Source organism: Theobroma cacao, chromosome 9 (assembly GCF_053813885.1).
Source record: "Theobroma cacao isolate CCN51 chromosome 9, ASM5381388v1, whole genome shotgun sequence".
Lineage (NCBI taxonomy): Eukaryota > Viridiplantae > Streptophyta > Magnoliopsida > Malvales > Malvaceae > Theobroma > Theobroma cacao.
The window spans coordinates 46,054,510-46,071,823 of NC_142647.1; the positions used below are offsets into that span (position 1 = coordinate 46,054,510).

Here is a 17,314-nt window from a genome sequence, read left to right on the forward strand (position 1 = left end):
GTTTCCAAACCGTGGCTTAGTACCAAAGGCAGATTGGTGAAGTTCGAAGATAAGGAAATAAATTGGAATTTGAAATTAGATTACCATTTTAACTGCTGGTCACATGTATAAGTAGATAGTCTTAGAAAATATATTAAGTAAATATAAATTGTTGATGACTAGGAGATTGATTGAGCTGGTGCTTAGTTTCTAAGCAAAGTTAGTGAAGAAGGAATTATATTGAAAACTTTGACTAACCCGAGGCTTAAGCTTTGATGGATGTGGAAAATTAATATAAAAAAAGCCAGAATTAATGATTGAAATTGAGGTTTAAGTTGTTAATATTCTGTTGACCAAATAAGTAGATGTAAAAGCATCACAAATTTTATTAATTGGTGATGACATGTTATTGCTAGGAATTGGATTGAGCAAATCTGATCATTGCTAGAGAAAAAAAAAGGGTAAAGAGGATTTGGGCCCAATTATTATCTCCAGAATCTTGAATTCTCTCTCATTGAATAATATAATTTAGTCCTACACCAGGAAGAAGTAATATGGCAACAACGAGCAAAGATAGACTAGTTCAAATACGAAGATGGTAATAGCAAGTTCTATCACGCCATGGTGAAGAGTAAACAGAGGAGGAAACAGATAAGTGCTCTTAAAAGAGAAGATAACTCTTGGTGCTCAGATCTTTTAGAACTTTAAGGCTAGTGGTTCATTTCTTTATGAATTTATACACATATGATGGGGTTAGTGAATCATTACTGTCATACACATATTGGAGATTGGACCTTGAAAAATCATCAACTTTGGCCATGCCGATTATGAGTGACGAAATTAAACATGCTCTCTTTGATATGCATCCCAACAAAAGCTCGAGATATGATGGATTTCCAGCAAGCTTCTTTTATAAAAATTGGAGGCATATTGGTAATGATCTCATTAAATTTGTACAAGACGCCTATCTCAAAGGCTCCTTTGCACCATCCTGAAACCATACACTTATTACTCTTATTCCTCAAGTGGAAGGACCTGAGAAGATTAACCAATTTCACCCTATAAGTTTGTGTTCAATACCTCTGAACCCGCTTAGCAAAATTCTTGTCGATTGACTACGTCCATTACTGAATGAGCTTATTAGTAACACACAGAGTAGTTTTATACCAGGGTGTCAAGCAACTGATAATGTTATTGTAGTGCAAGAAGTCATTCACACAATGCGGGGTATGAAGCGAAGATAAGGAGCTGTGGCTATAAAAATTGACCTTGAGAAGGCTTGTGACAGACTTAAATGGTCCTTTCTTCAAGATTTCCTAATAGAGATAGGCCTTCCTCCGCAATGGATCTCTTCAATTTTGTATATTGTCTGGACTCTTTCTTTCTCTGTTATATGGAATGGCAAACAGCCTCACAAAATTCACTCTATCTAGAGTAGGCCTATGACAAACTTAAATGGTCTTTTCTTCAAGATTTCCTAGTAGAGATAGGCCTTTCTCCGCAATGGATCTCTTTAATTTGGTATATTGTCTAGACTCCTTCTTTCTCTGTTATATGGAATGGTAAACAGTCTAAAAAATTCACTCCATCTAGAGGCATTAGCTAACGAGACCCATTATCTCCTTACTTATTTGTGCTATGCTTGGAAAAACTATCCTTGCTTATAAATGAAGAAGTTAAATTGGGCAACTAGAAACCTCTATCCCTGATAAGAAATGGTCCAACTTTTTCCCATGTGTGCTTTGCAGATGACATCATGTTATTTGGAACTAGTACCAAGACCCAATTGCAAGTTATGATGCGGATCATTCATAAGTTTTGCTTAGTTTCAGGCCAGAAAGTGAGTCTTGAGAAATCTAGAATGCTTGTTTCTTCGAATATCAACCCCACTAGAGCTAAAGAGTTAAGTTGAACTGCTTGCATCAACCTCACAAAAGATTTTGGTAAATACTTGAGGACCCCGATGCTTCATGGTAGGATTAAAAGAACTACTTATTCTTTTTTATGCAGTAAAGTGAAGCGAAAGCTTGAATAGTGGAATAATGAGTTTCTCTCTATGGTGGGCAGAGTTTCATTAGTACAAGCAACCACTATCATAATGGCTTCATATGTTATGCAAACCAACTTAATCCCTACTCATGTGGCTAAGGAAATTGACATGTTATATAGGAATTTTATTTGGGGACACTTAAGTGGTGAGAAGAAAATTCATGCTATGAATTGGAGCACTCTTTGTCTTCTTAAAGAACTAGGTGGCTTACAAATTAGAGAGACCAGAAAATTTAATTTGGCTTGGCTTGCTAAGCTTGGTTGGCAATTGTGGAAAGGAAAGGACTCCTTATGGGTCAAAATTTTGCAGAAGAAATATTTGCAGAATAGAGATATATTTTCAGTCAAAGCAAAGTCATCTGACTCTCACATTTGGAGTAGTATATTAAAAAGGAGAGAGGTCATTGCTAAGGGTTTGAGAATGATTGTGAACAATGGGCTTAACACTAAATTCTGGCTAGATTTTTGGTTGCCTTGTGGCCTATTAATTGGCTTTGCTACACGAGATTTGTCTTTAGCTGAAATTGATTTACTAGTAGCATGCTTCTGTGATGCTTATGGAAACTGGGATTTAGATTTTCTTTCTGACTCCCTACCAGCATATGAAACCCAAATGATTGTAGTATCTTTCATCGACCCTGGCAACACTAAGAGTGACATTAGTTTTTGGACTTTGACAAGCAGTGGCAATTTTTCTATCAAAACTGCTTATGAAAGCCAAGTTAAAACAAATCTCATTAAAATGGAACAATGGCGTCAGGTATGGAACCTTAGGAGCTGTAGGAAAGTCAAGATGTTCATATGGCGTGTGTTGCATGAATCTCTCCTTGCAACAGAATGGTTGATGACGAGAAGTCTAGGCTCATCAGCTTTTGTATCAGATGCAGTAATACTACAAAAAATATCATACATGCCTTGAGAGATTGCTCCTCATCTAGAGATATGTGGCTGAAAATTAAACCAGAGTTGCTCTCAAGCACTTTCTTTGCATTAGACTTGCAACAGTGGGTCTAAGAAAATATGACCAGTAATGTGCTTTATGATACATTGCCATGGGGTGTTATCTTCACTCACACACTTTGGATGCTCTAGTATTGGAGGAATTTAAGTCTATTCGAGGAATCTTTTTAGTGGCTAGAAAATGCATCTCAACAGATATGGGCTAAAGCCAAGGAGGCTTGGGACAGTTTGCATTGTCAACAACCGAGAATAAGGTCTGAAATTCTTGTTTCTTGGGTCAAGCCAGATCACCCCTATGTGAAACTGAAAGTTGATGGCATTGTTAAAGGCCAACCAGGGGATGCCGTAGCAAGAGGATTAGTTACGGATGGGAATGGCAATTGGCTATTTGGGTTTGTTTATAAAATTGGCATCTCTTTCTCACTTGGAACAGAGCTTTGGGCAATTTTAAAGGGGCTAGAATTGTGTTGGGAAAAAGGTTTCATAAAGGTTTTGATAGAAACCGACTTTAAACTTGCCTTTCAGAGGCTATCTTAGTAGAAGTTTCATTTGGATCCATGTGCAAGTATTGTGCAGAATATAAAGATGCTTCTTTAGAGAAATTGGTCCTACTCCATATCTCATGTGTTGCACGAAGCCAATAGTTGCGCTGACTAGAAGGCAACTAAACAACATGATCTTCCCCTAGGCCTCCATGTGTTTGAGGTTCCTCCACCAAATATCTTATCTTTATTGTTAGTTGATATATTGGGCATATCTTGGCCCAGACTTATGTAATTTGAGCTTTACTGAATAAATGCCTCCCTTATTTCAAAAAAAAAAAAATGATACAGATATATGTTTAGCAAACAGTGCTACAATGCACACTATATTTAAAGACAAAAAATATTTTTCGCACATGACAATGGAAGAAACCAATATTAATACAATATATGGTAGTATAACCTCTTGACTAGCTAATATTTTACTACCGTAGGAATAAAGTTTAAAATAAAAGATGTATTATTTTCTATTAAGTCTCAAAGAAATTTATTAAGTTTTAAAGAATGGATATTATATTGAGACAATAAATGAAAGAGACACTTAATACCTCTATATTATATCAATTATCTTTGATAAGAAGTGTGTATTGAAAAAATTACTTGTTATGTTCTTTAGAATATATTAAACAAATATTAGAATTATTGAAACTCATGCCATAGTAAACAAGAAATTTACTAATAATTTTAATATTTGGCATGACCGGTTGGGCCACTTTGGATCAACAATGATACAAAAAATTATTACAAATTTTTGTGGTCATTCATGGAAAAACCAGAAGATTTTTTAATATAATGAATTCTTATGTGTTGCTTGCTCTCAAGGAAAATTGATTATAAAGCCATCGGTAACTAAAGTTGGGATTGAATCCCCTACACTTTTGAAATATATTTAGAATGATATATGTGGATCCATACATCCATCATGTGGACTATTTAGATATTTTTATGGTTTTAATGATGTATCGACTAGATGATCATATGTATGTTTATTATCAACTTGTAATTTGACATTTGTAAGATTACTCGCTTAAATCATTAGTTTGTGAGTACATTTTCTTGATTACGCAATCAAGACTATTCGTCTTGACAGTGCAGATAAATTTACATATCAAGCCTTTAATGAATATTGCATATTAGTCGGAATAAAGGTTGAATAACCTTTTGTTCATGTCCATACACAAAATGGTCTAATAAAATCATTTATTAAACACTTTTAATTGATTGAAAGGCCATTGCTTATGAAAACCAAACTCTTCATTTCTGCTTGGAGCATGCCATTTTGCATATAGTAACACTTGTACACATTAGGCCAACAAATTATCATAAATTCTCTCTTATACAATTAGTCTATGGTTATGAACCAAATATTTCCCTTCTAAGAATTTTTTGATGTATGGTATATGTCCTAATTGCTCCATCACAATGCACAAAAATGGGTCTTCAAATGAGATTAGGAATATATATTGAATACAAATCTCTATCTATAATTATATATCTAGAAGTATCAACAAGAGATTTATTCATAACAAAGTTTACAAAATATTGTCATTTTGATGAAACAGTTTTTCCAACACTAAAGGGAGAAAATAAGTAGTTGAAAAAAGAAATTTCTTAGAATGCATGATCCTTATCTAGTTTTAATCTTTGAATAAATTAATGTGAACTTGAAGTTTAAAAGATAATTCATTTGCAAAATATAGTAAATCAGTTACCAAACGTATTTACTGACCTAAAGTGAATTACTAAATCTTATATACCAATTGTAAAAACTCTTATTAGAATTGATGACCTTATAAAACAAGGCACGCCAGAAGCATGGAAAATCAATCAGTTTTGAAGATAAAATCCTTAAAAAAGAAAAAGAACAAATATACAAGATGGTCAAAAAGAAGAAATAGAAACTCTAAAAGAAACATTTGATATAATTGATAAAATTTCAAAAAAATTCAAATACTTAAAATCATCGAAAATGAAGAGATCTCAACAAATTATGTCATTACGGGAAAAGATGGAACCAAAATGAAATAAACATCAATGATATTTTTGCATATAATGTAGCGTTCAACATTATAAAAGAAAATGAGGAACTTGAATCTACATCTGTTGAAGAATGTAAACATAGAAATGATTGACCAATGTGGAAAGACGCAATTAAGGTGGAATTGAATTCATTTGCAAAATGTGAAGTTTTTGAACCTATAATCCGTACATCAAATGATGTAAAATCAGTGAGATATAAATGAGTATTTGTGTGAAAATGAAATGGAGAAAAATGAGATTGTGAGAACTAAAGCATGGTTTGTTGCATATGGTTTTACCCAAAAACTTGGTATTGATTATGAAGAGACATATTCTCCTGTAGTGGATGTAATTATATTTCGATTTTAATTAGTCTGACAATACATGAGAAGCTTGAAATATGTCTGACAGATATAGTTATAGCCTATTTATATAGCTCACTTGATAACAATATTTTTATGAAAATCGTTGAAGGACTTAAGTTGCCTACAGTACAAATTTTAAATTCTCGAAAAATTTATTCGATCAAATTAAATGAATTTTTATATGGATTAAAATAATTCGGACGTGTGTGGTATGATCACTTTGTTGAAAGTAGGCTATAAAAATGATTCTATATGGCCATGTGTTTTTATAAAAAGATTTGAATGTGAATTTGTGATAATTGCTATTTATGTTGATGACTTAAACATTATTGAAATTCTTGAATAGTTATCAAAAGCCGTGGATTACTTAAAGAAAGAATTTGAGATAAAAGACTTATAAAAAATAAAGTTTTGTTTAGATTTTCAGATTGTACACTTGGCAAATAAAATTTTTGTCAATCAATCAAAGTATATGGTAAAAGTGCTAAAACGATTCTATATGGACAAAAGCACATCTATTGAGTTCACCAATGGGTTGTAAGGTCACTAGATGTAAGAAAAGACTCTTTCTAACCTCATGAGGATGATGAAAAGTTTCTAGGTTTTGAAGTATCATATCTTAATGTAATTGAAACACTAATGTATCTGACTAGCAATACATTATTTGATATATCATTTGTTGTAAATTTATTAGTAATATATAGTTTTTCTCCAACTCGAAAAGATTGAAATGGAATTAAACACATATTTCGATATCTCCGAGGAACAATGGAGGTATATTTTTTATACAATAGACATTTAAGGGAGAGTATTATGAATATATGTGTAAATATTTATTATGTTATAACCTAAGAGTTTAGACTAGGTCAGGTCGCTCAAACAGACCAAACAACCCAACAAGCTAGACATAAAAGTGTTATCTGATTTGAACTCTTAGATTTGATTATATATATCTAGATTTAAATGTAGATTAAATTGGAGTAAGATTAAGATTTAATCCATTCAAATATAATCTTTTAATATTATCGTTATCTTATAAAGGGTTAATATTAACCTATAAATAAGCCCTTTACTTCATTTGTTAATATATATTTTCGAATAATATCATTTTATTTTATTAATTTTTTTAATATTTATTTTGTCAAATTATATTTCTTCCATTGTTAACTTTTAAATTTCTTCCATTGTTAGTATATAATTGACGATGTTAACTAATTTTTGGTAAAAATAATTCCTTTTTTTTTTCCAAATTAGGCTTTTCATTACATATGAAATAAAAAGTTTCCTCAATTAATAGCGATGACAGTATTACAATTCAATACGTTTTGTTCTTGTGGGGAACTAATACAGTAATACACTATGGTTTGAATAAAAAAGATATGCACAAATTAGGTTCTGCTTTAGAAGATAAAGGTCATTTCCTTTTTTTTAAGATATATGAAATCTCAATAGATTATGGGTAATAAATATTCTTTTCAATCTTATAAATTTTTTCGTTCTTGTGTTGAGATTCGAGATTTTAGACTTAATTAAATTACATTGGTAATTTAATTACCAATTCTTTATACAATAAATCTATAATCTCATTGCTTAAACTATTTCTAGTTTGCAACCGACTATATATATATATATGTATGTATGTATGTATTAAGTGTTGATAACCCGATATTTCATACTGCAAAGGGCAGTAAGAGTGGTGGAGAAACATGGCTAGTAAGCCAGGCATTCTCACCGATTCGCCATGGCAGTCTATTGGGTACTTCAAGGTACTTCGTCTCCCTCTTTACTTTGAGTTACAGTTATGCACGTACCTACATGCACTTTATATATGTAAATATGCATAATAATATATAATCACACAGGTGTTTTTTACAAATAATCAGATGATTTGAGGGTTGTTATTTTTTTACGAAAATCATAAAGTTTTAACACGAAGCTTTTGTTGCTTCTTTTTCTTACGTTGATCTGCTTAAAAAACTTATACTTCATGTTTAAGCAATTGCTGATGGACTTGTATCTATCCTTTTGTTGTTGAATCAAATCCTTTCTTAGGCCTGTTTCATTGTTTCTAAAGAGTTATGAAATATGTCAAAGGATGGGAAATAGAGTACAATGTGAAAGTTGAAGTGTCGAGTTATTGACTAATGCAGAACTGAAACTTTCGGTAGAAATGCTATTTTCCGACATTGATTGTGAATGAATTTTGGCAGTATGCTCTTCTGGTCCCTGGGGCTATTTACAGCACATACTCCTTCATAACCACAGCAGAAAATGAGAGGAACCTGTTCATGTTCCTGGTCTTCCCATTCCTCTTGTTTAGACTCGCTCACCACCAGCTATGGATTTCTGTCTCTCGCTACCGAACTGCCAAAGGAAACAACAGGATTGTTGACAAGAGCCTCGACTTCGAGCAAGTTGACAGAGAAAGGAGCTGGTTAGCTCTCTCAGCTACCACCTTTTTTTTGCAGACTATCATTCTCTCTCTTCTTGCTTTCAATTCTGGGAAATCATTCAAACTTCCTCTCAAATTTTTTCAAGTAATTTTTCATTTAGGTAAAAGGTCATCAACGGCTGTTCTAAGAGATTCTTTTTGGAAGCCTCAGACCTATAAAATCCGTATATTAGCTTTCTACTCACGTTTGATTTATGTAAATCTTACAGATTCAGTCCAATAGCTAGACCGTTGTAACTTGGCTGTTTCCCTCTTTGGCATTTTCCTCCATGTTGACTTTCAGTACACCGAGTCATCCCAGTCAAAATTAAATAAATTTAAAACTAATGTTATTGATGACGTACATTAATAAGAAATAAAGAATGAATTATGTGCTTTCTTGGCGCAAGGTCCTTAACCCTGTATTCTGAATTGTGTTGGATGTTTTGGCAGGGATGATCAGATGGTAGTGAACGGAATTTTGTTCTACGCGGCGGGCGTAGTATTAAGAGATCAGTTCAACATGCCCTTCTTTAAGGCAGATGGCACAATAATCACACTGTTACTTCACTGGGGTCCTGCAGAGTTCGTCTACTATTGGCTTCACAGGGCATTGCACCACCATTACCTCTACGCTCGTTACCACTCCCATCACCATTCTTCCATTGTCACCGAGCCCAACACCTGTAAGCCAATTAACCATTCATATGCCTACAATTTGGATAAAAACATCATTTAATTTTTGAAGATCAGACTGTCAGGATAAGATGTACCGTATTTCATAAAAGTCATATATTTGAGATTTATATTTGTAACGATTTTGAATTTAAACGAATTAATGTAAGAGGTGCTAATTTGTCTTAATTTCAAAGTATTGAGGTAGAAATAAAAATAAAATTTTTTGACTTCCTTAGGTTACCCTTCTAATGTATGCAAATATTTTTGTTTGGCAGCATTTGTGCACCCATTCGCAGAAGTACTTTCCTATTATGTGCTCTTTCTGATACCAATATCGACATCGATATATATCGGAAAAGCTTCCATCATCGGAGTGTTTACTTACTTTACTGTTATTGATTTCTTGAGCAACATGGGACACTGCAACTTTGAGTTCATCCCGGAATGGGCCTTCACCATTTTCCCTCCTCTCAAGTACATTGTGTACACCCCATCGTAAGTCTCTTGCTTTACTCCTTTCTTCTCTAGTACAGAAGTACCTAGTTTTCTCCTTACAAATTTGTTTATAAACAAAATCCAAGTAAAATTCATGAATTTTGTCTATTACGAGGAAAGATAAAACGAAACATACAATATCTAGATTAATTAATGTTTGTTTATATGTACTTAGGTATATATGTGGGTAAATTTCCAATCATCATTCTATTTTATGACAGGTTTCACTCTCTACATCACACTCAATTTCGTACCAATTACTCCCTATACTGTCCATTCTATGATTATGTCTATGGCACCGTGGACAAGTGGACAGATACTTTGTATGAAACCACGATCAAAAGAGAGGCAGAGTCACCTGACGTGGTTCATCTAACTCATCTAACCACGCCAGACTCCATCTACCATCTGCCTCTTGGGTTCCCTTCATTGTCCTCCAAGCCCCAAGCTTCCAAATGGTACCTCCTGTTTATGTGGCCTGTCACGCTCTGGTCTGTGCTCTTGACTTGGATTTATGGCCATGCCTTTATTTCGGAGAGGAACGCCTTTAAGAAACTCAAACTTCAAGCTTGGGTTGTTCCCAAGTACAATATGCAAGTAAGAAATTAACATGTTTTCATCTTGGCGTTTGATTCTTCAGAGTGTTACCTAATTATAATTTAATCTGCATATGTTTTTTTTCCTGTAGTATTTCTCAAAATGGCAAAGAGAAACTATCAGTAAATTGATTGGAGAAGCTATTCAAGATGCAGATAAGAAGGGAGCTAAGGTGCTGAGTTTAGGCCTTCTGAATCAGGTATGTTTAATTGTTAATGCAGCCTTTAAAATTTCACTGCCTACATATTTCTAATCCAAAAATTATGTTTACTTTATTACAAACTTCTCAAGTTTACTGTATATATATCTATATACACGTGTGTCTGTGTGTGTGTGCAGCATGAGGTGTTTAGCAGAAATATAGAGCTTTATATCAAAAGGCACCCTCAGCTTAAAATCAAGGTTGTAGATGGAAGCAGTTTAGCAGCAGCTATTGTTCTAAACTACATTCCTAAAGAAACAACCCAAGTACTCCTTAGAGGCAGAATTTCAAAGGATGCTTGTCTCTTGGTTCAAGCTTTATGCCAAAAGGGTATCCAGGTAAACTTCAAATAATCCCTTGGAAAACTATAGGATCAAAGCATTAAATTAAGGGATTTAAAGAGTTTATACTTCAATTTATAATGAGCAGGTGGTCACATTGCAAGTGGATGATTACAAGAAGCTGCTAAAGTATGATAACAAGCTTGAAAGCAATTTGGTTCTTTCAGCAAGATATGATGTCAAGGTAAAATCTCTTTGGTTTATGATTGTATCTTCCTGTATAATGTTTACATGCTGATTGTTTTAATCGTTGATATATTTTTGCAGGTATGGCTGGTGGGAGACGGACTGACTGATAAGGAACAGTCCAAGGCACCAAAAGGAACATTATTCATTCCATTTTCCATATTCCCTCCAAATCAAATCCGCAAAGATTGCTACTATCATACTACACCGGCTATGGAGGCTCCCAAATCTGTGGAGAACATGCACTCTTGTGAGGTTAGTAGTTACTTATCTGACCAAAATTTTCTTATCCAAATGGAATTTAAAAAATTTGATTCCCAAACGATGGGATGTGCTTTGAGTACTACATTTGCACTTTTTTTCTTCATTACTTGTATCATTGCACTACAGAGTCAAGAAATGAATTTGTGGAAGATGAACGGAATCAGTATGGTCCATGGAGACCATTCTTTTTATTTTAGTTGTATAATATGTTAAAAATTCAACAAAAAATAAATTGAAACAGGACTGGTTGCCGAGAAGGGTTATGAGTGCAAGTCGTGCGGCTGGCATAATTCATGGTCCAGAAGGCTGGGAAGTCAACGAGTGCGGTGGCACCACTTTCAGCATTGACAAAGTTTGGGAGGCTAGTCTTAAGCATGGATTTCGCCCCTTGTCAATCTCCACTTGATCGAAACTCTAGGTTTCTGTATTAGCCTATGAGTAATCATATAGTAATAATAATGTATGCATATGAATTATCATCTTCGTTGTATCTTGCGAAGTTCTGACAGGTTGATTTCCATGTGAATGGGAATAATTTGCCTTGTATTTGCCTAGATGTTTCTTTTCCTTTCTCTTAGGATTTGGGTGCCTAAGAATTGATCAAAATATAATTTGAAGTTTAACTCTAAAATAACAAACAAACTAAGCACATCTTCTGGATATGATATGTTAAATAGAGGGTTCTTCACCAAGCAAAATGTGACACCCAATATCCTCGTATTGTGAAACCTCGACCTCCATAGACCGATAACTAGAAGTAGACGCTATAACTCGAACCAAGAGTAATTTCGTCATTTCTCATGGTGAGCTCCTAGAAGTAGTTTTCTAATGTTATTAAGGTCTAAGTAAGCCTAAGGAATAAATAAATGAAGAAGATAGAAACACTGATAATTTCCATAATAGGGAAAAAATGGTCATTTTGCATCTCAAGTCTAAATTTTTACGTTTTCGTGAACCCGAGTATTTTTAAACTATTATGGATTTTGTCTCAGTATCAAAAGAGTAAAAAGGTTACACAAAGGATGGGAGGAAGACAAAGCCACCATGTTAAGGGTATTTTGATAAATTAAGTGAAATTTGGATTAACTTGAAGCATAATTATCTAAGTTCCAGCAACTTCTAGCAGCTCTTTCTTCTTTATCCCATTCCTTATCTCCATGTCATGTTTTTCTTTATTTTCCATAGGAAGAAACCTTGAATCCTCCATAAATCTCTAATAGAAAGTCCAAGTTTCATGCTTTTGCCCACTCTTTCATAGGGTTTTTCATGCTATTCCACTTTTACACTTTAAGAACCCTCAAAAGCCTTTCCTTAATATTGTCTCTCACTAGCTAGACGTTCTAGAGAGAGAGAGAGAGTGAGAGATTTCCCACAATAGTTTGAAAGCTTTTGAAAAGGAATTCAACTACAACGAAACCTTAAGGTGAGTAATAAGTTAGGATTGATTTTTAAGATATTGATAATGGCTAACAATGGGATTTATGAGTGTTTTATTGTTGAGGTTGTTTATTCATTTTTAGGGTGACTACAGTAATGAATAAATAGCCACTTAATGGTGATTGGAAGCTAGTTAGGAAAAACTAGCTGAACCTGAGTTAGGAAATAGCTTTTGGAATTATATTAATGCCAATTTGGATGATTGAGATGCTATTGGGTGTGATAGGTTCCAACGAGATCCCACATCTCCATTCGGAGCATTGGTCGAAGTTAGAGTCAATCAAAGCATCAACAAAGACCGGTGAGTGAACTTGCATTTAAATGTTTTGGGATATTGGCATGTGTGTTGAATGAATCACAAGAAAGAATTTATTTGTCTTTTCTTACAAACATGCATGGGAACAAGCTCTTGATGAAATGTTTCTACGTTGTGAAATGTGACTGTGATAAATCCATGTAATATTGTATTATGTTGGTATATATATAAATATATATATATATATATATGTTGTGTGTTGATAATTATGACCATGCATGTGCGGTGTGGGAGTGCACATGCCGGTGATTACGGGGTGAGGGAGTGTGGATGATGAGATTGCCTATGTGTGCGATGTGGGGGGAGCACATGATGGCATTAGTTGTGCGCGATGTGGGGGTGCACACGATGACTCCAGCTATGTGCGGTGCGGAGTGCACATGAGCTGGGTGAGGTGGTGGTTGTATACATGCTTGTATATATATATATATGCTATAAATATGTTTTTATATGCTATAGAAAAAGTTATGAAAATAATATATGCTTGTATTGAATGTTGAAAAATTGATTATTGTCAAATGTGTTCAATTTGATTTTCGTTGCATCAGGAACGGATTTTTAATATAGCAAAAATCCCCCTAATTCCACTTGCCTTGAATTTTGTTGCAGCGAAATTCCATTTTCATTGCGGCGAGAAACTTTCGTGTGTGCGCGACAAACACTATTCTCTCTGCAGCGAAATTCCATTTTCGTCGCGACGAGAAACTTTGTCTCGATCCGGAACTCCCATCGAGCCCATGACAATCGTCGCGACATTTCGATAGACACTCATTAACCCGAATGTCGATCGGAACCCTACAAGGCTTAGCATCAGCTTTCGCATCTCCCTGGTGAGCGACAGTTATTAAATCTCGCATTTCAAGAAATCATAAGTCGTTTCCAAATCAAAACAATAAAATATTATTTTCTGGCTCACAAGGGCATTTTCGTCATTTTTCATTGAAAATCTCAAAACTTACTAAAAATGTAATAGGTAAGCAGAAAATATATATTTAGTGATTTAAAAACAAATTAAGTATCTAAACGTTCATTTGTAGTGAAAATTTGACCATTTGAATATAATAAAAATATTCAATAAAATAAGCTATTTTCTTGTAAAATAATTTTTATAAAGCTATCGGTAAATAATTCTTATAGCATAAAAGTTAATTATATTCATATATACTATAAAGCAAATAACCAAAGTATAAAATTACTTTTATAGCGACAAGTGGGCCCACATCTAACCAAAATGCATCGGAAGCTGAAAACCTACAGCTTTTGCCGATTCAAGTCCAAATGAAGGTCCTTATCAAAGTTAGATAACTATGAAATTCTCTGAGCCTGAAATGTGAGGAAAGGAGGGTGGTGAGATTATAAAATCCTAGTGAGTAAACAATTACCATCAAAAGCATCTAAAACTTGGCCGCAAACTCCATATCCGAGTAGATGGAGACAATATAAAAACGTTATATCTCAATAATGTTCATAACGCAAAATTCGTTTCAATCTATACCAAACAATTTTTTTTTGTCAAAATTTTTCGACTTATGGATTTCTTAAACTTGGCCGCTGCCAGAATCATTCTCACGGGTACCTTCGTCAAGGTATCCCACTGAGACCGCCAAGGCTGTTAAATGTCCCATACCCATAAACATGTTTTCGCATTTGACACACAGCTGTTCCTTGGCGTTGGCTGAGTCTCACACTCACGTGGTGGCCCGAACGTGAGGTGCACTCAAATCTTACCTCAGAAGATACTTTATCCAACATCTGCCCCCCCCCCCCCCGAAGGTAAATATATAATTGGGTTACTGTGCCCCTCTCATAGGCAGTCCATGGAAACCCCCATCACTGTAGTGACCATTTAATATACCACAAGACCCATAAAATTTTCAATAGCATAACATGGCGAATAAAATTTAATCCAGTCTACCGAGACCAATCCAAAACTGTTCATATATTTCATGTCAACCCCAAAAATTTAGCCATCATGCTATCATAGTGTCATAAGCCACAGTTTTAATAACATATAAAATCATAAATTCAACACAGCCTCCATATACTCAATTTTCCCAAAACAATATTTGATTCAAAATCAGTATAAATTTCATTTTTATTAAAAAAACATTTTAATTGAAAAACATAATATTTTATAATTTAAACTCACCATTTAATAAAGGCATCAAACAAGTATAATTACTCTAGATATTTAATACGATAAATTGTCCACTCATAGTTCTAGGAGTCGATGTACTCCTAATCTCAGTCTTCAAGCACAATCTCTGTACTTTTACCAGTGTAATTTGCTCACCACCTATCCACAATGTACAATACGTAATTCACCACATTAATGCTTGACCATTATAAAATCAATTCAGGCTCAGTGTATATGCATGATATGATATGCAACTTATCCGACTACCGCTTAAATGCGGTGCTGACCTAATTCGGCTTATTACCCGATTAAATGACCATTGTGTCTGATTTGGCTCCAAATTGCTCTATTTCATTTCTAATATTTCAATTCTCTAAATACAATTCCAATAACACTAATTTCAGCATCAAAACCCTCCCATTTCTTCATGGAAAAATTCAGCCATTATAGTGTACTAACACCGTGATTTTTCCTACTTAATTTTCTCACCATTATTCATCATTTTCTAAGCCATTTCTCTTGAAATAATAACAATCCATCACCCACACACATCAAGGAAGATTCGGCCAATGAAGATTCATGGGGAAAATGGATTCTTTTCTTGTTGTTTTGTTTCTAAATATGCTAAACTAACTAAAAACACTAACATATCTTAAAATCAAATCAATCCAACATCTTTCTCTCTCCTTACCCATTTTGACCAGCCATGAATTCATCATGAAAACATGTAATTTAAGCATGGAAAATAAGGATAAATGCTTAAGGAAAATAGGTTTCAAGCTTAAGTTGAAAAATCCTACCTTTTTCACTTGTTTTCCTTGATTTTCCACACTTTTTCTCTTGAAATTCTTTACCTAGGGTTTGTTCTTCCTTTCTTTCCCTCTCTTCCTTGCTTGGCCAAATATTTGGAGAGATAATGGGCTGATTTATGCTGATTTTTAAGTTAAATAATAAAATATCCTAGCTTGACGCATGGCATGTTTCCATTGGTCCATTTTTAAAACTTTAAAAAGTTTAAACCTTTTTCTTCACCACATGATTAGTCAAAGGTCAAAATGAGGATAAGGGAAGACCATGTGCTGCACAAATGTCCTAGTGGTGGAAAATTACAATTTTTCCCCTAAGGTGGCAACATTACCATTTTACCCCTATACTCCAAATTATACCGAAAATTAAAATTTTTCACTTATAAACCTCAAATCATACTCAAATACTCAAATCATACTCCAATAAGTCAAATGGGGCTAAAAAATCTTTTCTAAAATTCTCATTTTGTCCCTAGGTGCAAATGACCATTTTACCCCTAAATAGTGAAAATTTTGGTTTAACTCCAAATTGATCCTCGAACTCCGAATCACCATTTTGAGTCATCCCTAGATTGTGAAACTCTTAATTTCACCTTAAAATTCCTATTTGAACTAGTTCGAGGCTTAATCGACGATATTACCCCTAATGGTACCATTAAGTCGATTAACGATTTCTCGAACTTTCTAAATATGCAAACATTCTATTGAGCATGTAAATGACGTCGTAATTATTTTATAGAACAGGATTTGACAAACTTTCTATTTTGTGTGGATATTTGCAGTAATTTTCACCTTCCAACTTCATGGTTGATCATGGATTTTTGTCAACATTAAAGGAATAAATAATCAAAGGCTAAATTATGGGGTTTTAACAAGAAATTAAACTAAATTGCATTGTTTTTAAAATAAGTGCATCATGTTTCCTAAACTTTCCATACTGCTTGCTTGTTTTTAAAATAAGTGCATCAGGTTTCTGAGTAAAATGTGACTGGATCCTAGGACGAGGTGATCCTCCCTATCCATTGTTCGGTAGGTTTGCCATGATACTAAGTGTTAGCACCCACGCCCAGACTCACTCCGCTGACGTCAGAGTCTTTGACTGTGTACATGTAAACTGGATGTAATTTGCTAAGAATCATTTGGTAAACTATTTATGTATATTATGATTGATGAATACCATTATGAGTATAAGCTTATATTTTATGAATTGATTTCAATGAAGTTATTATTTGAATATTATGAGTTATAGATCTTAAAAGAGAATATGGATGATAAATGGGCTAATATACAAGTTTATATAGGAAGGCTTACTAGGGCCTAGTGGGCTATGCTTATTGGGCCCTTGCGCCGGTCATGGCCCGAAAATTGGGTTGTGACACAAAACTTGCTGAACATTACTTCACATGATGCATAAAATAGAAAAAGAAGGCCACCAAAAGTCTATGACTGGCACTATTAGAGATGCAACGGCTAACCTGCAAGCGACTTTAAGGCCTGAAAAAGCAAAAGC

The 17,314-nt window shown here is 34.1% G+C and overlaps 1 protein-coding gene across 1 annotated transcript; it reads left to right on the forward strand.

Moving 5' to 3' along the window:
- Positions 1-8,776: 8,776 nt before the first annotated feature.
- On the forward strand, positions 8,777-11,675 carry LOC18590334 (very-long-chain aldehyde decarbonylase CER1-like). The gene is made up of 8 exons (XM_088809478.1): positions 8,777-9,031; positions 9,299-9,518; positions 9,740-10,115; positions 10,207-10,314; positions 10,455-10,655; positions 10,747-10,842; positions 10,926-11,099; positions 11,350-11,675. The coding sequence occupies exons 1-8, from the start codon at positions 8,809-8,811 to the stop codon at positions 11,512-11,514; spliced, it is 1,563 nt and encodes a 520-aa protein (XP_088665604.1). The 5' UTR covers positions 8,777-8,808; the 3' UTR covers positions 11,515-11,675.
- The last annotated feature ends 5,639 nt before the right edge of the window (positions 11,676-17,314 follow it).

Bases quoted from the DNA above. Each gene is read 5' to 3' on its own strand.
- LOC18590334 (XM_088809478.1), top strand. From the start codon at position 8,809: ATGGTAGTGAACGGAATTTTGTTCTACGCGGCGGGCGTAGTATTAAGA. The intron at 9,519-9,739 runs GTAAGTCTCTTG...ATTTTATGACAG, and splicing joins TACATTGTGTACACCCCATC to GTTTCACTCTCTACATCACA. The intron at 10,656-10,746 runs GTAAACTTCAAA...TATAATGAGCAG, and splicing joins TATGCCAAAAGGGTATCCAG to GTGGTCACATTGCAAGTGGA.